Source organism: Pocillopora verrucosa, chromosome 11 (genome assembly GCF_036669915.1).
Source record: "Pocillopora verrucosa isolate sample1 chromosome 11, ASM3666991v2, whole genome shotgun sequence".
Taxonomy (NCBI): Eukaryota; Metazoa; Cnidaria; class Anthozoa; order Scleractinia; family Pocilloporidae; genus Pocillopora; species Pocillopora verrucosa.
The window spans coordinates 8,332,417-8,353,832 of record NC_089322.1 but is presented as its reverse complement, the minus strand read 5'-3'; the positions used below and the strand labels follow the sequence as shown (position 1 = coordinate 8,353,832).

Genomic DNA, 21,416 nt, shown 5'->3' with positions numbered 1-21,416 from the left:
TGATGGATGTTTTCAAATAAAAGTTCAACAGCATATAAACTGCCTTATGGCCATATGCCTTACAGTCGAACGACTTTAAATTTGACAGTAGTTTCACATCTAAGTCAAATAAAGACAATCTCCTTTGAGCTGGCTTATACGTGGTTCAGCCACCTTACATGGTCTTCTCACGTGCACCTCCTTTGTATACATGATTCCCCTCACATGAAACCTTCTTTTGTTTTCCTTGAAGTCTTGTGCTATTATGTAACAATTTCGCTCCAGCCTGGTTAATGTCAAGTGTGGAGGGTGCCAGTTATTTAATTGTACATAATCTGAAATTTTTATTCTTAATTTGTAAGTTAGCATAAGTATGGATAGTGTTATTTTCATTACTATATACCGCACAGGTGAATAGTGCTTGTCACGCACCCTTACGTTCTGGCTCAGAATTGATTAGCAAAAATTGCTCTCTCCGAGCAGCCGAACAGACAATATCGGGCGTCAACAATTTAATTTCTGACTATTTTTTTGTATATTGATAAGAATAAACTACTCTTTCTGGTTTCTGTGTAGTATATACAAACATGAATTCACCTTAGTGTCAGTGAAAGTAGTAGATATTTACATGTATCTCCACTTCGGCGAATAATTGTTAATTATAGCTTACATGTTCTCTATTGTTAATCAATGTGTGCACTGTTTAAATTTAGGTTTTGTCGAGCGTTTTTTCAACAAGCTTTTGGCTCGGGAGACTAAGCGTCTACTCTCATGTTTTGAGACATTAAATAAAGCTATCCTTATCGATATTTTGACGGAGTTTGCACCGAAAAATTGATTCAAACTAGTTGAGAGTAGCAGGTGTTTTATATTTTAATTTTATGGAGCTAGGAATCTATTACGAAAAAGAAAAAAAAACTCAATTGTCGATATGCCGTGTACAAGCAAATAAGGTCCCAGTCGAGAAGCTTATGACCTGGTGATGTTTATCACATCAAAAATGAAAAATCCCTGTGGGAGATGTTACTCTTACTGAGGTCACGTACCTCCCTTTCGAAATAGCAATTGTGTATTTCGCTCGTTTTTTTTTCTGGTTTACAATCATATTTAAACCTGCTAGATAGCCGTTACATTATATATTTATAGACTTGCTACAACAATAAGGTTTGTGTCAAAGATGACCTGAGACCTCAAGATGCATACGCTTTCTATTCTTAAAAGGTTTTCATTTTTTTTCTCCTAGTTTTTTTTCTTTTTTTTGTATTTTGGATTTCAAGTCACAAAACAATGAAAAGTTTCAAAGGGTCTTACGGTCAATATTAGTACTATGTGTTGTATGAATGTTTAAATTTGCATGATTGCACGACATTATCCGAGGAAAATGTGTTAATTTTTTTATTTAAAAATTCTTGTCAACTTATCATTCAGAGTGGTTAGGTATTTATATATATATATATATATATATATATATATAGATATAGAAATCGCGTGCCTCCCTGGAGGAGTATTGTGTATTTTTTCTCGCGTTTTTTCTTGGTTGAAAACATTTATAAACTTGCTAGACAATCGTTAGATAATAGTTCATGGATTTGCTAAAATATATTAAAACTTGTTGAGGGTAACAGGTGCTTTATATTTTGATTTTATGGAAAGAGGAAGGTAATAGAAAAAAGAAAAAAACCCTAAATGTCGATATGCCCTGTACTAGCAAATGAGGTCCTACTCGAGAACCTTATGACCTGGTGATGGCTATAACATCAAAGTAAAACTTCCTGTGGGTTATGTTACTCTAACTGAGGTCACAACATTTGTGTATTTTTGCTCCCGTTTTCTCTGGGCTGCTACAAAAGTAAGGTTTTTGAAGCTGACCCTTACGAACTGTCAAAGTTGACCTGAGACCTCAATAAAACATACGCTATCTATTCTTTTAAAAGGTTTTGATTTTCTTTCCTCTTGGTTATTTTTTTTTCTATTTTGGTTTTCAGGTCACAAAAGAATGCAAAGTGTCAAAGGGTCTTACCGTCAATATTAGTACCATGCGTTGTATAACTGTTTAAAATTGCATGATTGCACGACATTGTCAAAGAAAAAGAATACTAATTCCCCCATAGCTAGTTGGTTTGAGATCTCTGCGGCACAAACAGTTACTGGCGATACCAGATGGATGTTTTCTCGTTCTGGTTCATTTTGGCATCGTATTCGGTGAAGGTATTTGCTCAGCAATGTAAGTTGACGCAACGATCTGAACACGGCTTAGTTCTCCTTGATCACGTTTTCAAATCATTCACTGTGGATCGGTTGGTTTCGTGTTATATTGCCTGCAATTCACAGCCTGCGTGCCAAAGCCTTAACTTCAGGCTGAGTGACAAAACTTGCCAGTTTAACAAAGAAACTAAGACTTCCTGCCCAGCCAGTCTGAAGCAGAATCAAGGGTTTATCTATGCTGATAACCCAGATCGAGGTGAGAATATCTTAAGAACAATTTTTTTTCCTGGTTATTTCGACAACCGAAGAAATTGCAAGACGTAGCGTCAAGGGAATTGGTTACGTAATGAGTCCACTTAGTTACAAGGTCTCAAGAAATGCAAAAAGTCTACGTCATTCCGTCAAAGAGTATTAAAAAGAAACTAAGATTTCCTGCCCAGCCAGTCTGAAACAAAATGCAGGGTTTATTTTTGCTGATAACCCAAATCGAGGTGAGAATATCCTTAAAACACTTTGGTTTTTTCATCGGTCCGTGTTTATTAAAAAGTATATGGTTACATTTTTTTCATGGATCTGCCATAATAATAATAATAATAATAAGTCTTTATTAAGCACTCTAAACAACAAACGTGTTTAGTTACAATGATATGAAATCAGCAAGTATAAAACTAATAAACTAACTAAATTACTAACTGAATAACTAATAAGAGAACAAACATCTATTAATAAAGGTCCTTTTGAAACGTTCAGTTCTGACAAGCGGGAGAATATAATTATGGCGCCTCTTACGTAGCGTATCCATTGTTCGCTCTGGTGGCAAAAGGTCATCTAAAGCTGTTGGAAAATCGCTGTCGGTGATCTTGGCCCACAACTTCTTATCTTTTAGAATAATAATATCTTCAATCGAAAAAAGCTCTTTACAGTAGCCAAGCTTAAAAGCTCTCTTGAACAGCCTGTCTATGCGACTCAGATACTTATGATAATACGCGCAGCCCCATACTTCTACAGCATATGTAAATATAGGTAGAATAAGACTGATAAAGAGAAGATGAAGATGATCCAGCGGCAGTCCATAGAATTTACAAACACGTAAGATGTACAGACGACTACTGGCTTTCGATATAATATTATCAAAATGTAAGTCCCAGTTACACGGATCAGATTGAAAAGTTACACCCAACAACTTCAGACATGGTTTACGCTCTATAGAAACCAGAGGAGCAGGTAAGGCCTTAGTGGATTTGCCTCTAAGAAGCATCTCCCACGTTTTCTTGAAGTTTAGTTGCATACGATTAGCAGATGTCCATGCGACGATCGATCGGACCTCCTCAGCTGCTAAATTGCCGTTATTAGCCAGCGATTTTACTGGAATACTTAATGTTAAATCATCAGCATATTTCACAAGTAAATTCTGATTTGGTAGAATGGCCTTAATATCATTGACCATAATAGAAAAAAGTATAGGGCCTAAAACTGTCCCCTGAGGGACACCTCTATTGATATTTACATAGTCCGTGACAATGGCATCAACAACAACTCTTTGTTTCCTGTTCTGTAAAAAACTAATAATCCAATTGGTCACGTATGGATTTATATCAAGTGTTTTCAACTTAGAGCAGAGGATATCATGAGGGACCGAATCAAAAGCTTTGCTGAAATCAAAAGAGAAGATTCTAACACAATCAAAACCCGACTCAAGTCATTTCAGCCAAGCATATTGACACTTAATTAAGGCCATTGTCGTATTGTGGCCTTTGCGGTATGCAAACTGGTCGAAGCTAATGAAGTTCTTCATATATTGAGATAATTCTTGTCTGTATACAAGACGTTCAAAAACCCTCATTATTACATTAGTCAGCGAAATAGGCCGCAACTGTGTGCAATTTTTAAAGTTGGGCTCTTTAGGCAAGGGAGTTATGTCGGCCAATTTCCAAAGATCAGGCACAATGTGATTTTCCAAAGAACAGTTGAAAATATGGGTAACAACAGGAGCGAGGTCGTACGCAAACTCTTTCCAAAACCAGTACGGGATTCCATCTGGACCAGAGGCAGTTCTTTTTAATTTCAGTAGACTCCTGGTAACACTGGAGACCGTTAAAACAGGCATCTCGCTTGATTCCGGGATAGTGACAGTGTCAATGGGTTTATAAAGGGGATCAGTGTTAATGGAACAGAAAAAATTATTGATCTCGCTCGGGGAGATAATTGAGCTTACTTGCGAGTTGGTAGACTTCCTTCCTGTCAGGGAATTGACTGTTGACCACCAAGATTTGGATCCTGCACTATGTTTCTCAAAATTCCCTTTAACTGCTCGAACTTGATTATCTCTGATCAACTTGTTGATTTTCTCTTGAAGAGTTTGGATCTCAATCGAAACAGAATTTCCTGACATGTTACTTCGCCGAATCAATTTTCGCCGTTGGTCCAGTAGATGTTTGATTAGAGGAGAAAAGAACGGGGGGTCCCTATTAGACACACGTACTGATATACCCGGAAAACACTCATCAAACATGGTCTTAATCTTGGTACAAAAAAGATTAAGTTTTCCATTCACATCTCCGCATTGATAAACATTGTCCCAGTTATGAAACTTCAACAGTTTATCCATATCCAGTTTATGATGATCACGAACATCTCTGAACATCACAGTTTTCCTTTCAGCCTTAAGTGGGATTCTGGGATATACCAGGACCACAGAGTGGTCAGATCGAACTAGTCCTTGAGTGACCGATACTTTCCTCCAAAAATGTGGGACGTTAGTAATCAAAACATCCAAAATTTTGTTCTTTCTTGTCGGTGTATTTACCATCTGGAATAAATTTAGTTGTGTAAGAAAATCATTGTAATCTAGCTGATTGAGGTCACCACAAATTATAAGGTTGCTGTTAGGATTACCAGTCAATAAATGATCACAACTATTTGTTAGATGTTCCAATAAATCATCAGGACAATATGGCGGATCTGGAGGATGATAAACAGCAGCCACATAAAAGCTTGAGTTGGGAGTTGTAATTTTAGCCCACAAACATTCAAAGGCATTATAAAAAACGCTGTCTAATCGTTCCAACAACCAATCGCTCCTACAGACAATAGCAACACCACCGCCTGACCGGTCAGTTCTATCCTTTCGCAAAATTGAGTAATCCTTCGGACAAACGAGATGAGATGGAAAATTTGGTTTAAGCCATGTCTCGGAGATGATGCAAATATCGCAGTTGTTTGAGTGCAATTCCATATGCAAAGCAGAAGCAGCATCAACTTTCACAAGTGATCTTGCATTAATGACCATACATTTGGGGATTATTCGGGGTAAAGAAGAAGAGTGAGTAGAAATGAAATGCAAATTTGTATCCTTGGGTCGAAGTCGTGCGCGTTTGGTCGTTGATAAAAAACAGTGGTCAGTGACACGAACTGGAATCTTGTGATGTTGTTGACGAGATCCAAATCTAGAATTAACACCAGCTCTACGACCTCTAGCTCTATAAATTCCCAATGACTTTAAGCGATGAATAAGATAATAATCCAGTTTAACCTTAGGACAACAGGAGCGAAGTTGAAATAAATTACGTCGACTGAAAGAAAATCTAGGTCTTGAAGTTTGAAGTGAAGCAGTCGGCATGTAGTTAAAATTTTCCGGACCCGGGTTAATTTCAACATCCACTGCAATAGATAGGTCCTTGATGAAACCTCTTTCAGACAGAGCAGCAACCGTCGAACCATAGTGTTATCAAGGAAACTTTTGTTGACCAGCAAACTTTTATTCCTTGTTACTCGAACAAATGAAGAAATTGGAAGATATAATTTCAGGGGAATTGGTGACGTAACGAGTCCACTTAGTTCTAAGTTCTCAAGATTACGTAATTAGTCTGTGTCATTCCGTCAAAAATTAGGCTTCTACCGTTATAGTTGCTAAAACCTAACTTTCATTCGTGAAATAGACCCATTTTTAAGAGCCAAACGGCATAACACCTGCCCTGTTAAAAACACCCTTTAGTTATGGTATTATTGAAACTTGTCTTTAACTGCAAATTATGATGTAGATCAATAGGTTGTAACAAGTATTTTCATTTATATAAATGTTAATTGTGTTGTTTACAATTGTATGATATGTTGATTACTCATGCAAAGTATGATGATTTGTTTGCATATTTTTGGTTGCAGCTCTTCTCGGGTCAGTTCCCTTCAAAGCTGCAAAGTCCTGTCAACATATCATTCAGAGTGGAGATTCTACTGGGAATGGAGAATACTGGGTCGACCCAAAAGGCACTGGGAACTCCTTCAAGGCTTTTTGTGACATGACAACTGATGGAGGTACCTCAGTCTTTTTTTTCTTTTTTGTTTTCAAATGTTGGGTTTTTTTCTTTGTGGTTTATATAACCAGGCTTTTTTTTATCGATAGGAGGCTGGATGATGGTGTTGAACGTTATTTCGCCAAGCCCCCAATCTTCAAGGTGGAATGGCACAGCTGAACAAACGTTTCAAGGTATGCGTAACTACGCAAACGGCAAAATGGCTATAACCAAAAGCGCCATGAAACAACTAAGAGCGTACATTAACTTTACCCAAATAAGATTTCACTGCAGCAAAGAAAAAGGAACAACATTCCACGTCAGAACGACTCTGAACAACAAAGGTGCAGAAGTGGTGCGATTTTTCAGCGGTGAAAGAGATGAGATGCCAGACTCGTGCGACTCCTTCGTCCGTATGGATGGTGATAACTCAAGACTGGCTCAGAATTGTGCGATATGGGCAAATGATGGTAAGTGGGGACATGTCAAGCATAGTGTTGTCTGTACAACCACGCAGCATTTGTGGGCGGTAAGTATCACTGTATAATTTCTATTGGTGGCCAATGGAAATGCGATGATCGTACTAACATCCTGTCTACTGGAGACTTTTGGAAAGTTTATATCCGTTGAAATACACGTTCTTGCAATAACTTTGTATTAGGACAAACCATAAGGGAAAAAGCGAAAAAGTCAAATGGAATTTCAAATACATATAAACTACTCTCTGGCCACTTGCCTGACAGTGGAATGACTTTTAATTTGATAGTTTTTTGACCTTGTAAATCAACTTAAAACACAGTCTCCTTGGATCTGGCTTATACGTGGCTCAACCACCTAATATGGTCTTGTCACGTGCACCCCCTTTGTATACATGATTCCCCTCACATTGAACCTACTTTCGTTTTCTGTAAAGCCTTGAACTGTTATGTAATAATTTCCCTCTACCAGTGTCAATGCCAAGTGTTTAGGGTGCCAGTTATTTAAGTGTACATAAAATCTGACATTTCAACTCTTAATTTGTAAGTTAGCATAAGTATGGATCTTATTCTTAGTGTGATTTTTATTACTATATATCGCACAGGTGAATAGAGCTTTTTGCGCGCCTTCATGTGGTGGTTCAGAAGTGATTAGTAAGACCTATAACCTCAGAATTGCCGAAGAGACAAAGTCGCGCGTGAACAATTTCATTTCGGACCATTATTTGGTATATTGACAGGAATAAACTTATCTTTTTGGTGTCTGTGTAGTATACACAAAACAGATATTCACCTTCTTTTTAGTGAAAGTGATATTATTTACCTCCACTTTGGTAAATAAATGTTAATTATAGCTTATATATTCTTCATCGTTTATTAATATACATATTGTTTAAAAAAGTTTTGTCGGGTGTTTTTAAAATAAGCCTTTGGCTTGGGAGACTAGGCGTGCACTCCCATGTTTTAGACATTTAACAAATTTATCCTTATCCATATTTTCACAGAGTTTATATTAAAAAACTTATTTAAACTGGTTGAGAGTAGCAGGTGTGTAATATTTTAATTTTATGGAAAGAGGAAAGTATATAAAAGAAAGAAAAAAAACTCTATTGTCGATATGCCCTACAAGCAAATAAGATACTAGTCGGGAGCCTAATTATCTTGTGATGTTTATGACATCAAAGTGAAAAATCCCTGTGGGATATGTTACTCTAACTGTGGTTGCGTTCCTCCCTTTTGAAATAAATCATATTTAACCCTGTTACATAGTCGTTAATTGATGGATTTGTAGACTTGCTATAAAAATAAAGCTTTCGAAGTTGACCCTTACGAAATGTCAAAGTTGGACTGAGACCTCAAGATGCATGCGCCATCTATTTTTAAAAGGTTTTCATTTTCTTTTCTATTTTGGATTTTAGGTCACAAAAGAATGCAAAGTGTCAAAGGGTGTTACGGTCAATATTAGTATTATGCGTTGTATGACAGTTAAAAATTTTCTTAATTGCACGCCATTACCAAAGAAAAAATGCTAATTTCCCTGAAGCCAGTTGGTTTTAAGATCTCTGGGGCACGAACACGGTCACGACCGCAGGTGCTGACGATACTAGATGGATGTTTTCAAATAAAATTTCAACAGCATATAAACTGCCTTCTGGCCATATGCCTGACAGTCGAACGATTTTAAATTTGACAGTATTTTCACATCTAGGTCAAATAAATACAATCTCCTTGGATCTGGCTTATACGTGGTTCAGCCACCTTACATGGTCTTCTCACGTGCACCTCCTTTGTATACATGATTCCCCTCCCATGAAACCTTCTTTTGTTTTTCTTGAAGTGTTGAACTATTATGTAACAATTTCGCTCCAGCCTGGTCAATGTCAAGTGTGGAGGGTGCCAGTTATTTAACTGTACATAATCCCAAATTTTTATTCTTAATTTGTAAGTTAGCATAAGTATGGATAGTGTTATTTTCATTACTATATACCGCACAGGTGAATAGTGCTTGTCACGCACCCCTTATGTTCTGGCTCAGAATTGATTAGCAAAAGTTGCTTTCCCCGAGCAGCCGAACAGACAATATCGGGCGTCAACAATTTAATTTCTGACTATTTTTTTGTATATTGATAAGAATAAACTACTCTTTCTGGTTTCTGTGTAGTATATACAAACATGAATTCCCCTTAGTGTCAGTGAAAGTGATAGATATTTACCTCCACTTCGGCGAATAATTGTTAATTATAGCTTACATATTCTCTATCGTTTATCAATGTACACATTGTTTAAATTTAGGTTTTGTCGAGCGTTTTTACAAAAAGCCTTTGGCTCGGGAGACCAAGCGTCCACTCTCATGTTTTAGACATTAAATAAAGCTATCCTTATCGATATTTTCACGGAGTTTGCATCGAAAAATTGATTCAAACTAGTTGAGAGTAGCAGGTGTTTTATATTTTAATTTTATCGAGCAAGGAATCTATTACAAAAAAGAAAAAAAAACTTAATTGTCGATATGCCGTGTACAAGCAAATAAGGTCCCAGTCGAGAAGCTTATGATCTAGTGATGTTTATCACATCACTATGAAAAATACCTCTGGGAGATGTTACTCTAACTGAGCTCACGTGCCTCCTTTTCGAAATAGCAATTGTGTATTTTCGCTCGCGTCTTTTTCTGGTTTACAGTCATATTTAAACCTGCTAGACAGTCGTTAGATTATATATTTAAAGATTTGCTACAAAAGTAAGGTTTTCTAAGCTGACCCTTACGAAATGTCAAAGTTGACCTGAGACCTCAAGATGCATACGCTATCTATTCTTAAAAGGTTTTCATTTTCTTTTCTCTTGGTTTTTTTTTCTTTTTTTCTTTTTTTTTTTATTGTATTTTGGATTTCCAGTCACAAAACAATTAAAAGTGTCAAAGGGTCTTACGGTCAATATTAGTACTATGTGTTGTATGAATGTTTAAATTTGCATGATTGCCTGACATGTTAATTTTTTTTGTTTAGAAATTCTTGTCAACTTATCATTCAGAGTGGGGATATATATATATATATATATATATATATATATATATATATATATATATATATATATATATATATATATATCTAGAGAGAGAGAATATAAATGAATGTGGGGGTAGGGTTTACCTTGGCATAAAGTGCTCAATGCTGTGGTAGCAGAGCTAAGTATGCATAAGTTAAAGAATTAAAGAGGACGAAGTACCGGTTGACGAGCGCTTAGGCGCGAAACCCAGAGTCACAGAGAATCGTCGCGTCCTCTTTAATTCTTTAACTTATGTACAAATATATATAGATATATATATATCGCGTGCCTCCCTGGAGGTGTATTGTGTATTTTTTCTCGGGTTTTTTCTGGGTTGAAAACATTTATAAACCTGCTAGACAATCGTTAGATAATAGTTTATGGATTTGCTAAAATTTATTAAAACTTGTTGACGGTAGCAGGTGCTTTATATTTTGATTTTATGGAAAGAGGAAGGTAATAGAAAAACGAAAAAAAAACCCTAAATGTCGATATGCCCAGTCCTAGCAAATGAGGTCCTACTCGAGAACCTTATGAACTGGTGATGGCTATCACATCAAAGTAAAAATCTCTGTGGGTTATGTTACTCTCACCGAGGTCACGTGCCTCCCTTTCCAAACAACATTTGTGTATTTTTGCTCCCGTATTCTCTGGGCTGCTACAAAAGCAAGGTTTTTGAAGCTGACCCTTATGAAATTTCAAAGTTGACCTGAGACCTCAATATAAATACGCTATCTATTCTTTTAAAAGGTTTTGATTCCCTTTTCTCTTGGTTACTTTTTTTCTATTTTGGTTTTCAGGTCACAAAAGAATGCGAAGTGTCAAAAGGTCTTACCGTCAATATTAGTACCATGCGTTGTATAACTGTTTAAAATTGCATGATTGCACGACATTATCAAAGAAAAAGAATGCTAATTCCCCTGTAGCTAGTTAGTTCGAATTCTCTGTGACGCGAACAGTTACTGGTGATACTAGATGGATGTTTTCTCGTTCTGGTTCATTTTGGCATCATATTCGGTAAAAACATTTGCTCAGTGATGTAAGTTGACCCAAAGATCTGAACATGGCTTAGTTCTCCTTGATCACGTGTTCAAATCGTTCTCTGTGGATCGGTTGGCTTCGTGTTATATTGCCTGCAATTCACAGCCTGCGTGCCAAAGCCTTAACTTCAGGACGAGTAACAAAACTCGCCAGTTTAACAAAGAAACTAAGATTTCCTGCCCAGCCAGTCTAGAGCAGAATGAAGGGTTTATCTATGCTGATAACCCAGATAGAGGTGAAAATATCTTTAAAACAAATTTTGTTTTCCTTGTTACTTCGAAAACTGAAGAAATTGGAAGACATAACGTCAAGGGAATTGGTTACGTAATGAGTCCACTTACTTACAAGAAACGGAAAAAGTCTACGTCATTCCGTCAAAGGGTATTAAAAGAAAACTAAGATTTCCCGCCCAGCCAGTCTGAAACAAAATACAGGGTTTATCTATGCTGATAACCCAAATCGAGGTGAGAATATCCTTAATACACTTTGGTTTTTTTATAGTCTGTGTTTGTTAAAAAGCATATGGTTACATTTTTTACATGGTTCTGCCATAGTGTTCTCAAGGAAACTTTTGTGAGCTATCAAACTTTTATTCCTTGTTACTTTGACACCTGAAGAAATTGGAAGATATAATTTCAGGGGAATTAGTTACGTAACGAGTCCACTTAATTCTAAGTTCTCAAGAATACGTAATTAGTCAGTGTCATTCCGTCAAAAAGTAGACTTCCACCGTTATAGTTGCTACAATCTAACTTTAACTTTCAATCGTGAAATAGACCCATTTTTAAGAGCCAAACGGCATAACAACTGCTCTATTAAAAACACCCTTTAGTTATGGTATTATCAAAACTTGTCATCAACTGCAAATTATGATGTAGATCAATACGTTTTAACAAGTACTTTCATTTATAAATGTTAATTGTGTTGTTTACAATTGTATGATATGTTGATTACTCATGCAGAGTATAATGATTTGTTTGCATATTTTTCGTTGCAGCTGTCAAGTCAAGTAAGGTTTTCGAAGCTATGTATCCTAAGAGACCTCAAGACACATACCCTATGTATCGTTAAAAGGTTTTGATTTTCTTTTCTTTTCCTTTTTTTATGATTTTGGATTTCAGGTCACAAAACGATACAGGGTGTCTTAAGGTTTTAAAGGGCAATATTAGTATTATGTGTTGTATGACTGTGTAAAAATTCCATGATTACAGGACATTATCCTAGGAAAAAGTGCTTATTTTTTTGTTTGAAAATTCTTGTCATATTATAATTCAGAGTGGAGATTCCACTAGGACTGGTGGATACTGGGTCGACCCACAAGGCAATGGGAACTCCTTCAAGGCATTTTGACAACTGATGGAGGTACCTCAGTGTTTTTTTTTCGTTTTCAAATGCTGGTTTTTCTCTTTGTTGTTTACAAAACAGGTTTTTTTTTCCAATCAATAGGAGGCTGGATGATGATGTTGAACGTTATTTTGGTAAGCTCTCAATCTTCACTGTGGATCGGTTGGCTTTGTGTTATATTGCCCGCAATTCACAGCCAGCGTGTCAAAGCCTCAACTTCAGGCTGAGTGACAAAACTTGCCAGTTTAACAAAAAACTAAGATTTCCTGCCCAGCCAGTCTGAAGCAGAATGCAGGATTTATTTACGCTGACAACCCAAATCGAGGTAAAACAAATCAAAACAAATTTTTTGTCCCTTATTGGAAGACATAACTTCAAGGGACTTACTTACGTAATGAGTCCACTTAGTTACAAGGCCTCAAGAAACGCAGAGAGTCTGGGTCATTTCATCAAAGAGCATTAAAAGGAAACTAGGATTTCCTGCCCAGCCAGGTTTATCTATGCAGATAACCCAAATCAAGGTGAGAATATCCTTGAAACACTTGGGTTTTCTTTTATCGGTCTGTGTCTATTAAAAAGCTTATGGTTACATTTTTTACATGGTTCTGCCACACCATTATCAAGGAAACTTTAGTGGGCCAGCAAACCTTTTCCCCTTGATACTTCGGTAATTGAAGAAATTGGAAGACATAATTCCAGGCGACTTGGTTACGTAGTGAGTCCATTTAGTTCTAAGGTCTTAAGAATACGTAATTAGTCCGGGTCATTTCGTCAAAAAGTAGACTTCAACCGTTATAGTTGCTACAATCTAACTTTCAGTCGTAAAATGGACTCATTTATAAGAGCCAAACGGCATAAAAACTAACTTATTAAAAACACCCTCTAGTTGTGGTATTATTAAAACGTTTGCTTGCTTGTCATCAACCGCAAATTAAGATGTAGAGCGATCAATACGTTGTAACAAGTACTTTCATTTATAAATGTTAATTATGTTGTTTACAGTTGTATGACATGTTGATTACTCATGCGAAGTATAATGATTTGTTCGCATATTTTTCGTTGCAGCGCTACTCGGTTCAGTTCCCTTCAGAGCTGCAGAGTCCTGTCAATATATCATTCAGAATGGAGATTCCACAGGGAATGAAGAATACTGGGTCGACCTACAAGGCAATTGGAACTCCTTTAAGGCTTTTTGTGACAACCGATGGAGGTACCTCAGTGTGTTTTTGTTTTCTTTTTCGTTTTCAAATGTTTGTTTTTTTCTTTGTTGTTTATATAACTGGTTTTTTTTTTTCAATCAATAGGATGCTAGATAATGGTGTTGAACGTTATTTTGCCAAGCTCTCAATCTTCAAGGTATGCGTAACTATGGAAACGGCAAAATGACTAAAACCAAAAGCGCTATGAACCATCTAAGAGCGTACATAAACTTTACCCAAATAAGATTTCACTGCAGCAAAAAAAAAAAAAAAAAAGGAACAGCATTCCACGTCAGAACGACTCTGAACAACAAAGGTGCAGAAGTGATGCGATATTTCAGCGGAGAAAAAGATGAGATGCCAGACTCGTGTGACTCCTTTGTCCGTATGGATGGCGATAACTCAAGACTGGCTCAGTATTGTGCGACATGGGCATATCATGGTAAGTGGGGACATGTCAGGAATAATGATGGAGAGAATCGTCTCTAAAACTACGCAGTATTTGTGGGCCGCAAGCATCATTGGATAATTTCTACTGGTGGCCACTGGAAGTGCGATTATGATACTAGCAACAACCTGTCTACTGGAGACTTTTGGAAAGTTTATGTCCGTTGAAGTACACATTCTTGTTATAACTTTGTAATAGGACAAAGCGTACGCGAAAAAGAGAAAAAGTCAAATGAAAATTCAAATGCATATAAACGACCCTCAGGCTATATGACTGGCATTCGAATGATTTTAAATTTGAAAGTTTTTTGACATGTAAGTCAACCAAAAACACAATCTCCTTGGATCTGGGGGAGATTCAGGACTGTGGAATCTGACAAGGGGAACGGAATTGGAAACATTTTTCTTCAAGGAAACTAAAATCAATTATAATCACATGAACTGTCTCATTTTCCTCGATGATTCTGTAGAGTTGTAACTGGACAGTTGGTCGTAATCGGACACCTGTAATCGGACAGTTACATGGCCAATTACATTGAGTATACTCAAATGAATCCAATAATCATAGAATTTATTACAGTAACCATAGCAAAGGCTTACCATCCCAAGCTGGGAATATTTAAAAAAACAGAGAGATGTAACCGCACGATGAATCTATTGCGCGCCCTACGCATCTCTAGACTGTCAAATTCTTCATAGTTCGGAGTTTCATCTGCACGTGCTATCTACCTGTTTCCTTCATTAGGCCATGGACTGTTGGCTCTGGACCTCTGCAAAGCATCCTGGGAATGTTGATTATGGATGTCTTCAATAAAGTACAGATTCCAAGACTCCACTCGTGTCGCTGGATTCGTCCTGAAAAAGAATTCATTAGAGACTTGAAAAAACCTTCATGCATGGCGCCCAAAGTTGTCTCCCATAAAACTGATCGGCTTCTGGAAATGATTACATACGTAATGACTGAGTTGGAAGGCCGGTTTCCCGTCTGGTCTGACAAAACTCAGTCAATTAGCATTTTATGATTTAAGCACCAAGTGGTTTCAAACTTTTTCTAACAGCCTAAATAGGACGTACTTGCAGTACTTGAAGAGAGCCTAATGAAAAACTATTAAAAAGATTCTACAGTAAAATCGTTTCTTTTTTTTCTTCGATTCAGCGCAAGAACCTTGTAATTCATCGAGAAGGCCGACTCATTTTCTCACTCTTCTTAATTTCAATTGAAGTCCACAATTTATATTCACGTTTTCAGAAAACGCAAAAGAGCCGTGTGAGTGTACGGCCGAACGGCCTTCTACAGACAGGTTCACGTCAATCATCTAGCCCTACTCACCTCTGCCTTCACTATGGCTTTCTAAGGAACTGCGCACTTAGGCCGTACCGTCATATGATACATTTACTTGTTGACTAAGTGCTCTCAGTCTGAATGCATAGACTGAGGGTAGCAAGCTCCGTGCGTCAAAACCGAATAAGCCAAATATTTTCCCGTACGGTCCTATCTGTCAAGTAACTCAGTCTGTAAGGTTTTTATCATATGACTGTCGCTTTTGCTTTCCACACTTCCATACTCACGTTTTGTTGGGGAAGCACAAAAGATATAAATAATGAAAAACATCTGATAACGAAAGTGTGGAAGGAAAATATTTCCCCTACAATGGTGCAAACTCGTGGTTTTAGCGCTGATCCAGACAGGTGTCAACGGATTCTTACCTAGTATAGTAGACCCAGATCTCTTGCTCATCAATTAACAGGTACATCATGTTAAACTCCCTGTTGTATGCCACATCTTTTAGCATGTTTACAGGAGAAATGGATGGCGGCGGGAGGACTGTGGAGAGGTTCTAACGCTTCCGAGAAATCAAACGAACACTACAATGCAAGAAACAAAAAAAAATGGTGATTTCAGTGCAGAGTAACTCCTTCCTAACTGCCTTCAAAGCTCACTAGAAACATCATCGAGTGAGTTTTAGTAATAAAAGATACTTAAGGCAGATAAGTTTAATATGCCAGAATGACGATTTAATTTGACACTGTCGTATTTTAGAACCGATTTCATTGTGAGTAAAGACAACTAATAAAAAGAAAATTGAAGGAGATTGCTTAAATCTTTCCAAAATTAGTTTTACCAAACTCTATTAGAGTCTGTAGATATTTAGTGTTAAAATCACTTCAGCAAAACCATGGCACCAGCCCCTCCCCCATTACCAGGAATAACTTGAGAACATCAATTGCACCATGCCCTCCCCCATTTTGTTTACGACTTTACCTGCTGTCATTTCCAACAGCCATAACACGCGTTGACTTTCCCTTACACGTGACCAGACTGAGTGACGTCACTGAGCAGCGTGATGAGGCCCAGAAATCACACAGATGGTTGAGTGAGAATACTTCGATGAAGCGATTAGAACAGCAGTAAAGAAGCTTTGAAGAGACGATGTTCATCCAGTAAATTCCCTCAGAAAATACAGGAATGCTGAAAAGTTTATGATAAAGCGCGTTAAGCTGGCTTGAGAATCAAGAATGACGAACAAAATTTTGTGCCCTTAAGAATTATAGTTCACTCTACAGCTACTGTAAGACTGGAAAGCAGGGCAACTGATTAAGAACTAGGGAGTGGTAAGTCACTTGGCCAAATGTACAATTAAATGTCACGGGGAATTAAGGCACACAAATTTATCCAAGAAGTAGTAAGTGCAGTTGACATAACACGGCGACGCAAGGTGGTATTATACTTTTATTCTGGACGCTGTTTCTAGAGCGCAACAAATCGTATCATCATTTGACTTTTTCAGCTCCGCTTATGCCATCCTATGGCGAACCACAATTAAATCGTTTGTGTGTTGGGCCGAACGGCTTAAACTGAGCGAAAAAGGCCGTCCATCTCCGTACTCGCTCGTCTCTTTTGCTTTTTCCGAGAACGTGAATTTTACTTTCGGACTTCATTTCAGTCGATAAGTACAGAGTATGGACTGTTAGTGCTCTCACCTGTATATCTCCTCCATAAAGTCAAGAGAGTTTACTTTTATGATACCATCCATGGCAGCAGTTATCACCAGCGCCGAATTCTCAGGGTGAAGCAATATCTTTGTTATGGCCTGAATATGGCGGAGGAAAAAAAACATCAGGATCCTTGAAAACCCATATTGTGGTTACTAGTGTCGTTCATGGTGTCTTCAGTACAAAACAGACAGTACAAAGCTGATATCGAATGGAAATAAGCTCACCTTAGAATGGCCTGAGAAAGTGTGTACTTTTCCTCCACTCTTTGCTCTGCTCCAAACATTTACTGAAAATCAATTGATATGAATAAAATGAGAAATACTAAGTTCTATATCTAACAAAAAAAAACAACAACCACAACCATAACAAGCTTTGACTTGATGAGCACATTTTGGTTTTTTGAGATTCTGTTTCCTTGCTTTCCGCCAGTCATGTGAACTTGTTTGGAGCTTACGTTCTTGCTCTTTGTCATAGGACAGTTTTAGATTAAGTGACAAGGGCACTGTGGGATTGCATCACCTTAGCCATAGACTAAGCTCCTACTGTGTTACGCGTATAGGCGCTGCTTCACGAAAATATCCCACGCTTCTTGCCAAAATCGCGGGAAGTCTCGAGTTTTGCCACTCGAAGACCGCGTCACATCACGAATCAGCCAGGAGTGTAGTAAACTGCGATCTTGCCATTCCATGAATTTTGGTGTAAGAAAAGTAGTAAAAACTCATATGTATAAAACGGACGAGGGGTCCACACCCCCCTCCCCCCCTTCCCCCACCCCCTTGCTTGTATGATAGGCCTCAAGAGAACTCACACCAAATAAACCAAATAAATCATAGTGACTTCCTCATTCTCGCTTTCGCGCGCTTTTAGTTGTTGAGCTACAAAATCTACCTGTGTTCGGGGTGGGTTCTAATTACTTTGGCTTTAGTTTTTCGACACTCAGTCAAAATATGCTCCATAACATTCGCTCACAAAACACTCAGCAGAGTTAAAACCATGAAATCTTACCATCACAATCAGTTCCTACGGTCACCAGAAAGTTACAAGCTTTTGAATAAACACATCCAGTCACTGGACCTCGGTGAGCGCTGCCAGAAAGAAATAGAAAATGACAAACATTAATTTGGCACTTTTTGTTTGCTCATAAAAACAAACCTCCGAGACATTTAGGCCTCGCACAATGTAGTCTCAAGTGTAAATTGAAAATTGAAAAAAACCACTAACAAAGGTTCACATGTACATCACTCACTCCAGTATCTGAAATAGAAGATTTCCTTCCATGTCGTAAGCCACTACATTCCGTTCAGACAGACAATAGAGACGCTGTCAAGAAAATATGTGTAGAAAAACAAAAGTAAGGTTTGAAGTGGATCAACATTAGCAGATTTGGCGCAGACTTCGAAAATAAGTGGATTTCAGATCGGGAGTCAGTCACAAATTTCAAAGCATGGATCCTCAACAAACCTTAGATAATGGATTCTGGATGTTCCTTCAAGACTGTACAGATTTCATTATATACTTAAATTTGACATTTTCTGCAGGTTTTCAGGACCAAAAGCTACAACATACACCAACCTGCATGGCTTCATCCAGCTCTACTTGTTTTACCCAGCTTCCCCCCATGTCAGGATAAGATGCCCTGTGGTTGTGATCACACACTATGCTAGTATCATTCAAAATGACCTCTAATTTGACACAATAGTACAATGACCACCGTGGGTGGTGGGTAACTACCGTAGAGAACACGCCCCTTTAGTTTTGGGTCTTCCAGTGTACTGGGTTTCAGATCATTCTAATGCTCTGCCACTTGCAAATTAGTAAACGCTTTCCCACATACACCACCCTTACTGGTTTAGTTCATTGCTCTCTAGTGCCAGCGTCTCGTTCTGCTAGTCAGTAAACTGTTGGTCAGTGTTTGATATTAACAGTGATTAGTTTACTTCTAATGGTATCTATATTTCACCAACCCAAAAATTATCATTTGAATTAACCAAGAAGCAGAGGAGGTCAGCTGGAATTAAACCTTTGTAGATCACACTTCTCCCTGCCCAAGAACATTTTTGTTCCTAATAAAGTTCCAAAGTTTTTTTTCCTATTAAGTCCCCATGAAACGAGTTAACCCTATGAACCCTGAGAGTGACTAGCAACTACTATCGCCTAACAATATCATCCCTGAATCCCTCATGAAGCTCACGAGAAGAAAGGAATTATCTCTCTCTAAAGAGGCCCATCATTATTTTAATGAATTTGCTTAAAAACAAAGTGTAGAGAACAGTGTTTGGAGAATGAGCATAGTGATCTTAGGATGTAAAGTAGGACTCTTGATGAGGGTTAATTAGGACTCTTGATGCCTGGTAAATCACAGAATGTTAGCCAAAATTGGACTAAGGGAAGGGAGATGAGTGAAAATGTAGCCTTTTCTTTTCTTTAAGCAATTTGAGGCTCCACTGGCACTTTCACACTCAGATTAAAGTTTGTACTTGAGTGAAAAGATCAAAATTGTAGTCAGTGAGGATGTTCGTCACAAGTGGTCTATATATGTTATGAAGTTTTAGATTGGCACTGTTGTTAATTATCATTGTACCTCAAAACCAAACCATAGTTGGCCATGGGTCTTGAATCTCTTTCCAAGGCTTTTTGTCTGTTTTTATCTAGTTCAACAAATGTCCAGAACTAAAAAAAAACATAATAGTCTAAATTAAAAGTGTTACCTAGAAAGCTTGTAAAATTCACCCTTTGATTCCCAGAGGTGTTAAATACTTACATGTTACTTCTTCTGACAGTTATCAATACAGTATGCAGAAAATCAGTGGGATAATTATAAACAAAACCATCAACTACAGAGTTCTATCTTGATGTGACAACAAATCATCTTTTGTTACCCAATTCACAAGGTACAAGCAAGTGTAAAGCAACTTTAGGGGTTAATAAAATGTTTTGCTGTCTTCAGTTGCATGTGTGGGACAAAGAATAGAAAACTCCTAGTCCCCTGTGAGAAATTGAACCTCATACCTTCAGATTTTATACTTTCATGCCTTACAACTGAGCCTGAAAGACTCCAAGCTGAGCTGAGTCATGGCTAGGTTCATATATAACACACATTCCCCATACAGCTAGGATCAGAAATGTTGTAAGTCTTTTTGCCAGTTAAGTATAACAGAGCATGAAGTATGATGAATTGTAAGGTTAAAGAAAAAATGACATACAAAGATGTTTCTTTGGCTTGTCACTAGTGTGGGGCAAATAATTATCACAGTGCAGAAGGAGAAAATTACCTGTTACTAAAAACTGGATCATTGCCTAATGCAATTCAAGAATTTTTATTGGCTTAGCCTTCATGACAAATTTGGGAAAATTTATCTATATTTTATAAAAGAATTATTCCATTTGCACTTGTTGGATGTTAAATGATTATGGCCACCTTGGCCCTCTGGGTATTGTTGGCTATCATTCATCTCACATTCAACATGTGCCTCTGGAATAATTGTTTGTTACATGATACTTAAGCTGAATTATACACGTATTTTGATAGGTTCCCACTTGTGATTTATTGAAAGGTAGATGCACAGGTGACATCACTAATGCCAAAATTTTGTCCTTTTCCATTATAATAAGTATAAAATAAATAGATTCCATGTTGGTCTGTACAGTTACTGTAATAGATTACAGAAGACATCCAAATGCCTTAAGGAAATCAATGACACAGCTGGCTGTGCCCATGTGCATCTTTTTTGTTTTTATTCGCTTTTTGACATCATCCACATTTATTATCTATAAAAAATTAAATTGTTAATTAGATTATCGGATTATACCTTCATGCCTCCTGTCCCACCAGTGATAAGTTCATCTTTAACATGATTGAAGACCATACACAGAACTGAATGCATCTCAGCTGCCACTGAAAATACTTCATGGAAGTTTAGATTGAAAACCTACACAAGGAGGTAAATAACAGAACATAAGACACATGACCCCTGTGAAAAAGAGGGTAAGTCAAAGTTGGTCAGACAATGATACATGAGCAGTACTGCACATCAAACAAATGATTACTGCTCCAGAACAATTAAACACCAGCCTGAGGGCGTAAAGCTGTTTGGGTGAACCAGCTCATCAAAGGCGACTGATGGAAAATGTCTTTACAAAATGACACAACAGATGAACCCAAGTTCTCCCACATTGCCAGCAGAAAAATAAAACTGGTACAGTCATTCAAATACAGAGAGAAACTGCACATGACTAGCAAAAAGATAAGGAACCTACTCTCTGGTAATTACTTAAATTCCAGCCAATGACTGTCACTTTTTTATCCAGAAAATTTTTCCAGCAGCTGCCCCTTAGTGTAGTACATGCATGTGCATGTACATCTGCATGACAACCCTGTAGCCTCAATTATACAAATA

At 37.5% G+C, this 21,416-nt stretch overlaps 1 protein-coding gene and 1 pseudogene across 2 annotated transcripts; one reads left to right on the top strand and one right to left on the bottom strand.

The window, feature by feature from the left end:
• The first annotated feature begins 2,139 nt into the window (after positions 1–2,139).
• On the top strand, positions 2,140–7,103 carry LOC131789818 (uncharacterized; annotated as a pseudogene).
• Positions 7,104–11,890: 4,787 nt separating this feature from the next.
• Positions 11,891–20,944, bottom strand: LOC136277067 (uncharacterized). Of its 2 annotated transcripts, XM_066158715.1 has the most exons (11): positions 20,829–20,944; positions 19,601–19,689; positions 18,592–18,655; positions 18,266–18,339; positions 18,025–18,104; positions 17,244–17,305; positions 17,005–17,114; positions 16,286–16,492; positions 15,730–15,888; positions 14,752–14,877; positions 11,891–13,536 (listed from the first exon to the last, which is right to left on the bottom strand). In XM_066158715.1, the coding sequence occupies exons 1-9, from the start codon at positions 20,901–20,903 to the stop codon at positions 15,861–15,863; spliced, it is 789 nt and encodes a 262-aa protein (XP_066014812.1). In that variant the 5' UTR covers positions 20,904–20,944; the 3' UTR covers positions 11,891–13,536; positions 14,752–14,877; positions 15,730–15,860. The 2 variants fall into 2 exon arrangements, with proteins under 2 accessions (XP_066014812.1, XP_066014811.1); XM_066158714.1 differs by lacking the exon at positions 11,891–13,536 and having other exon boundaries at positions 14,483–14,877.
• Between the last annotated feature and the right edge of the window lie 472 nt (positions 20,945–21,416).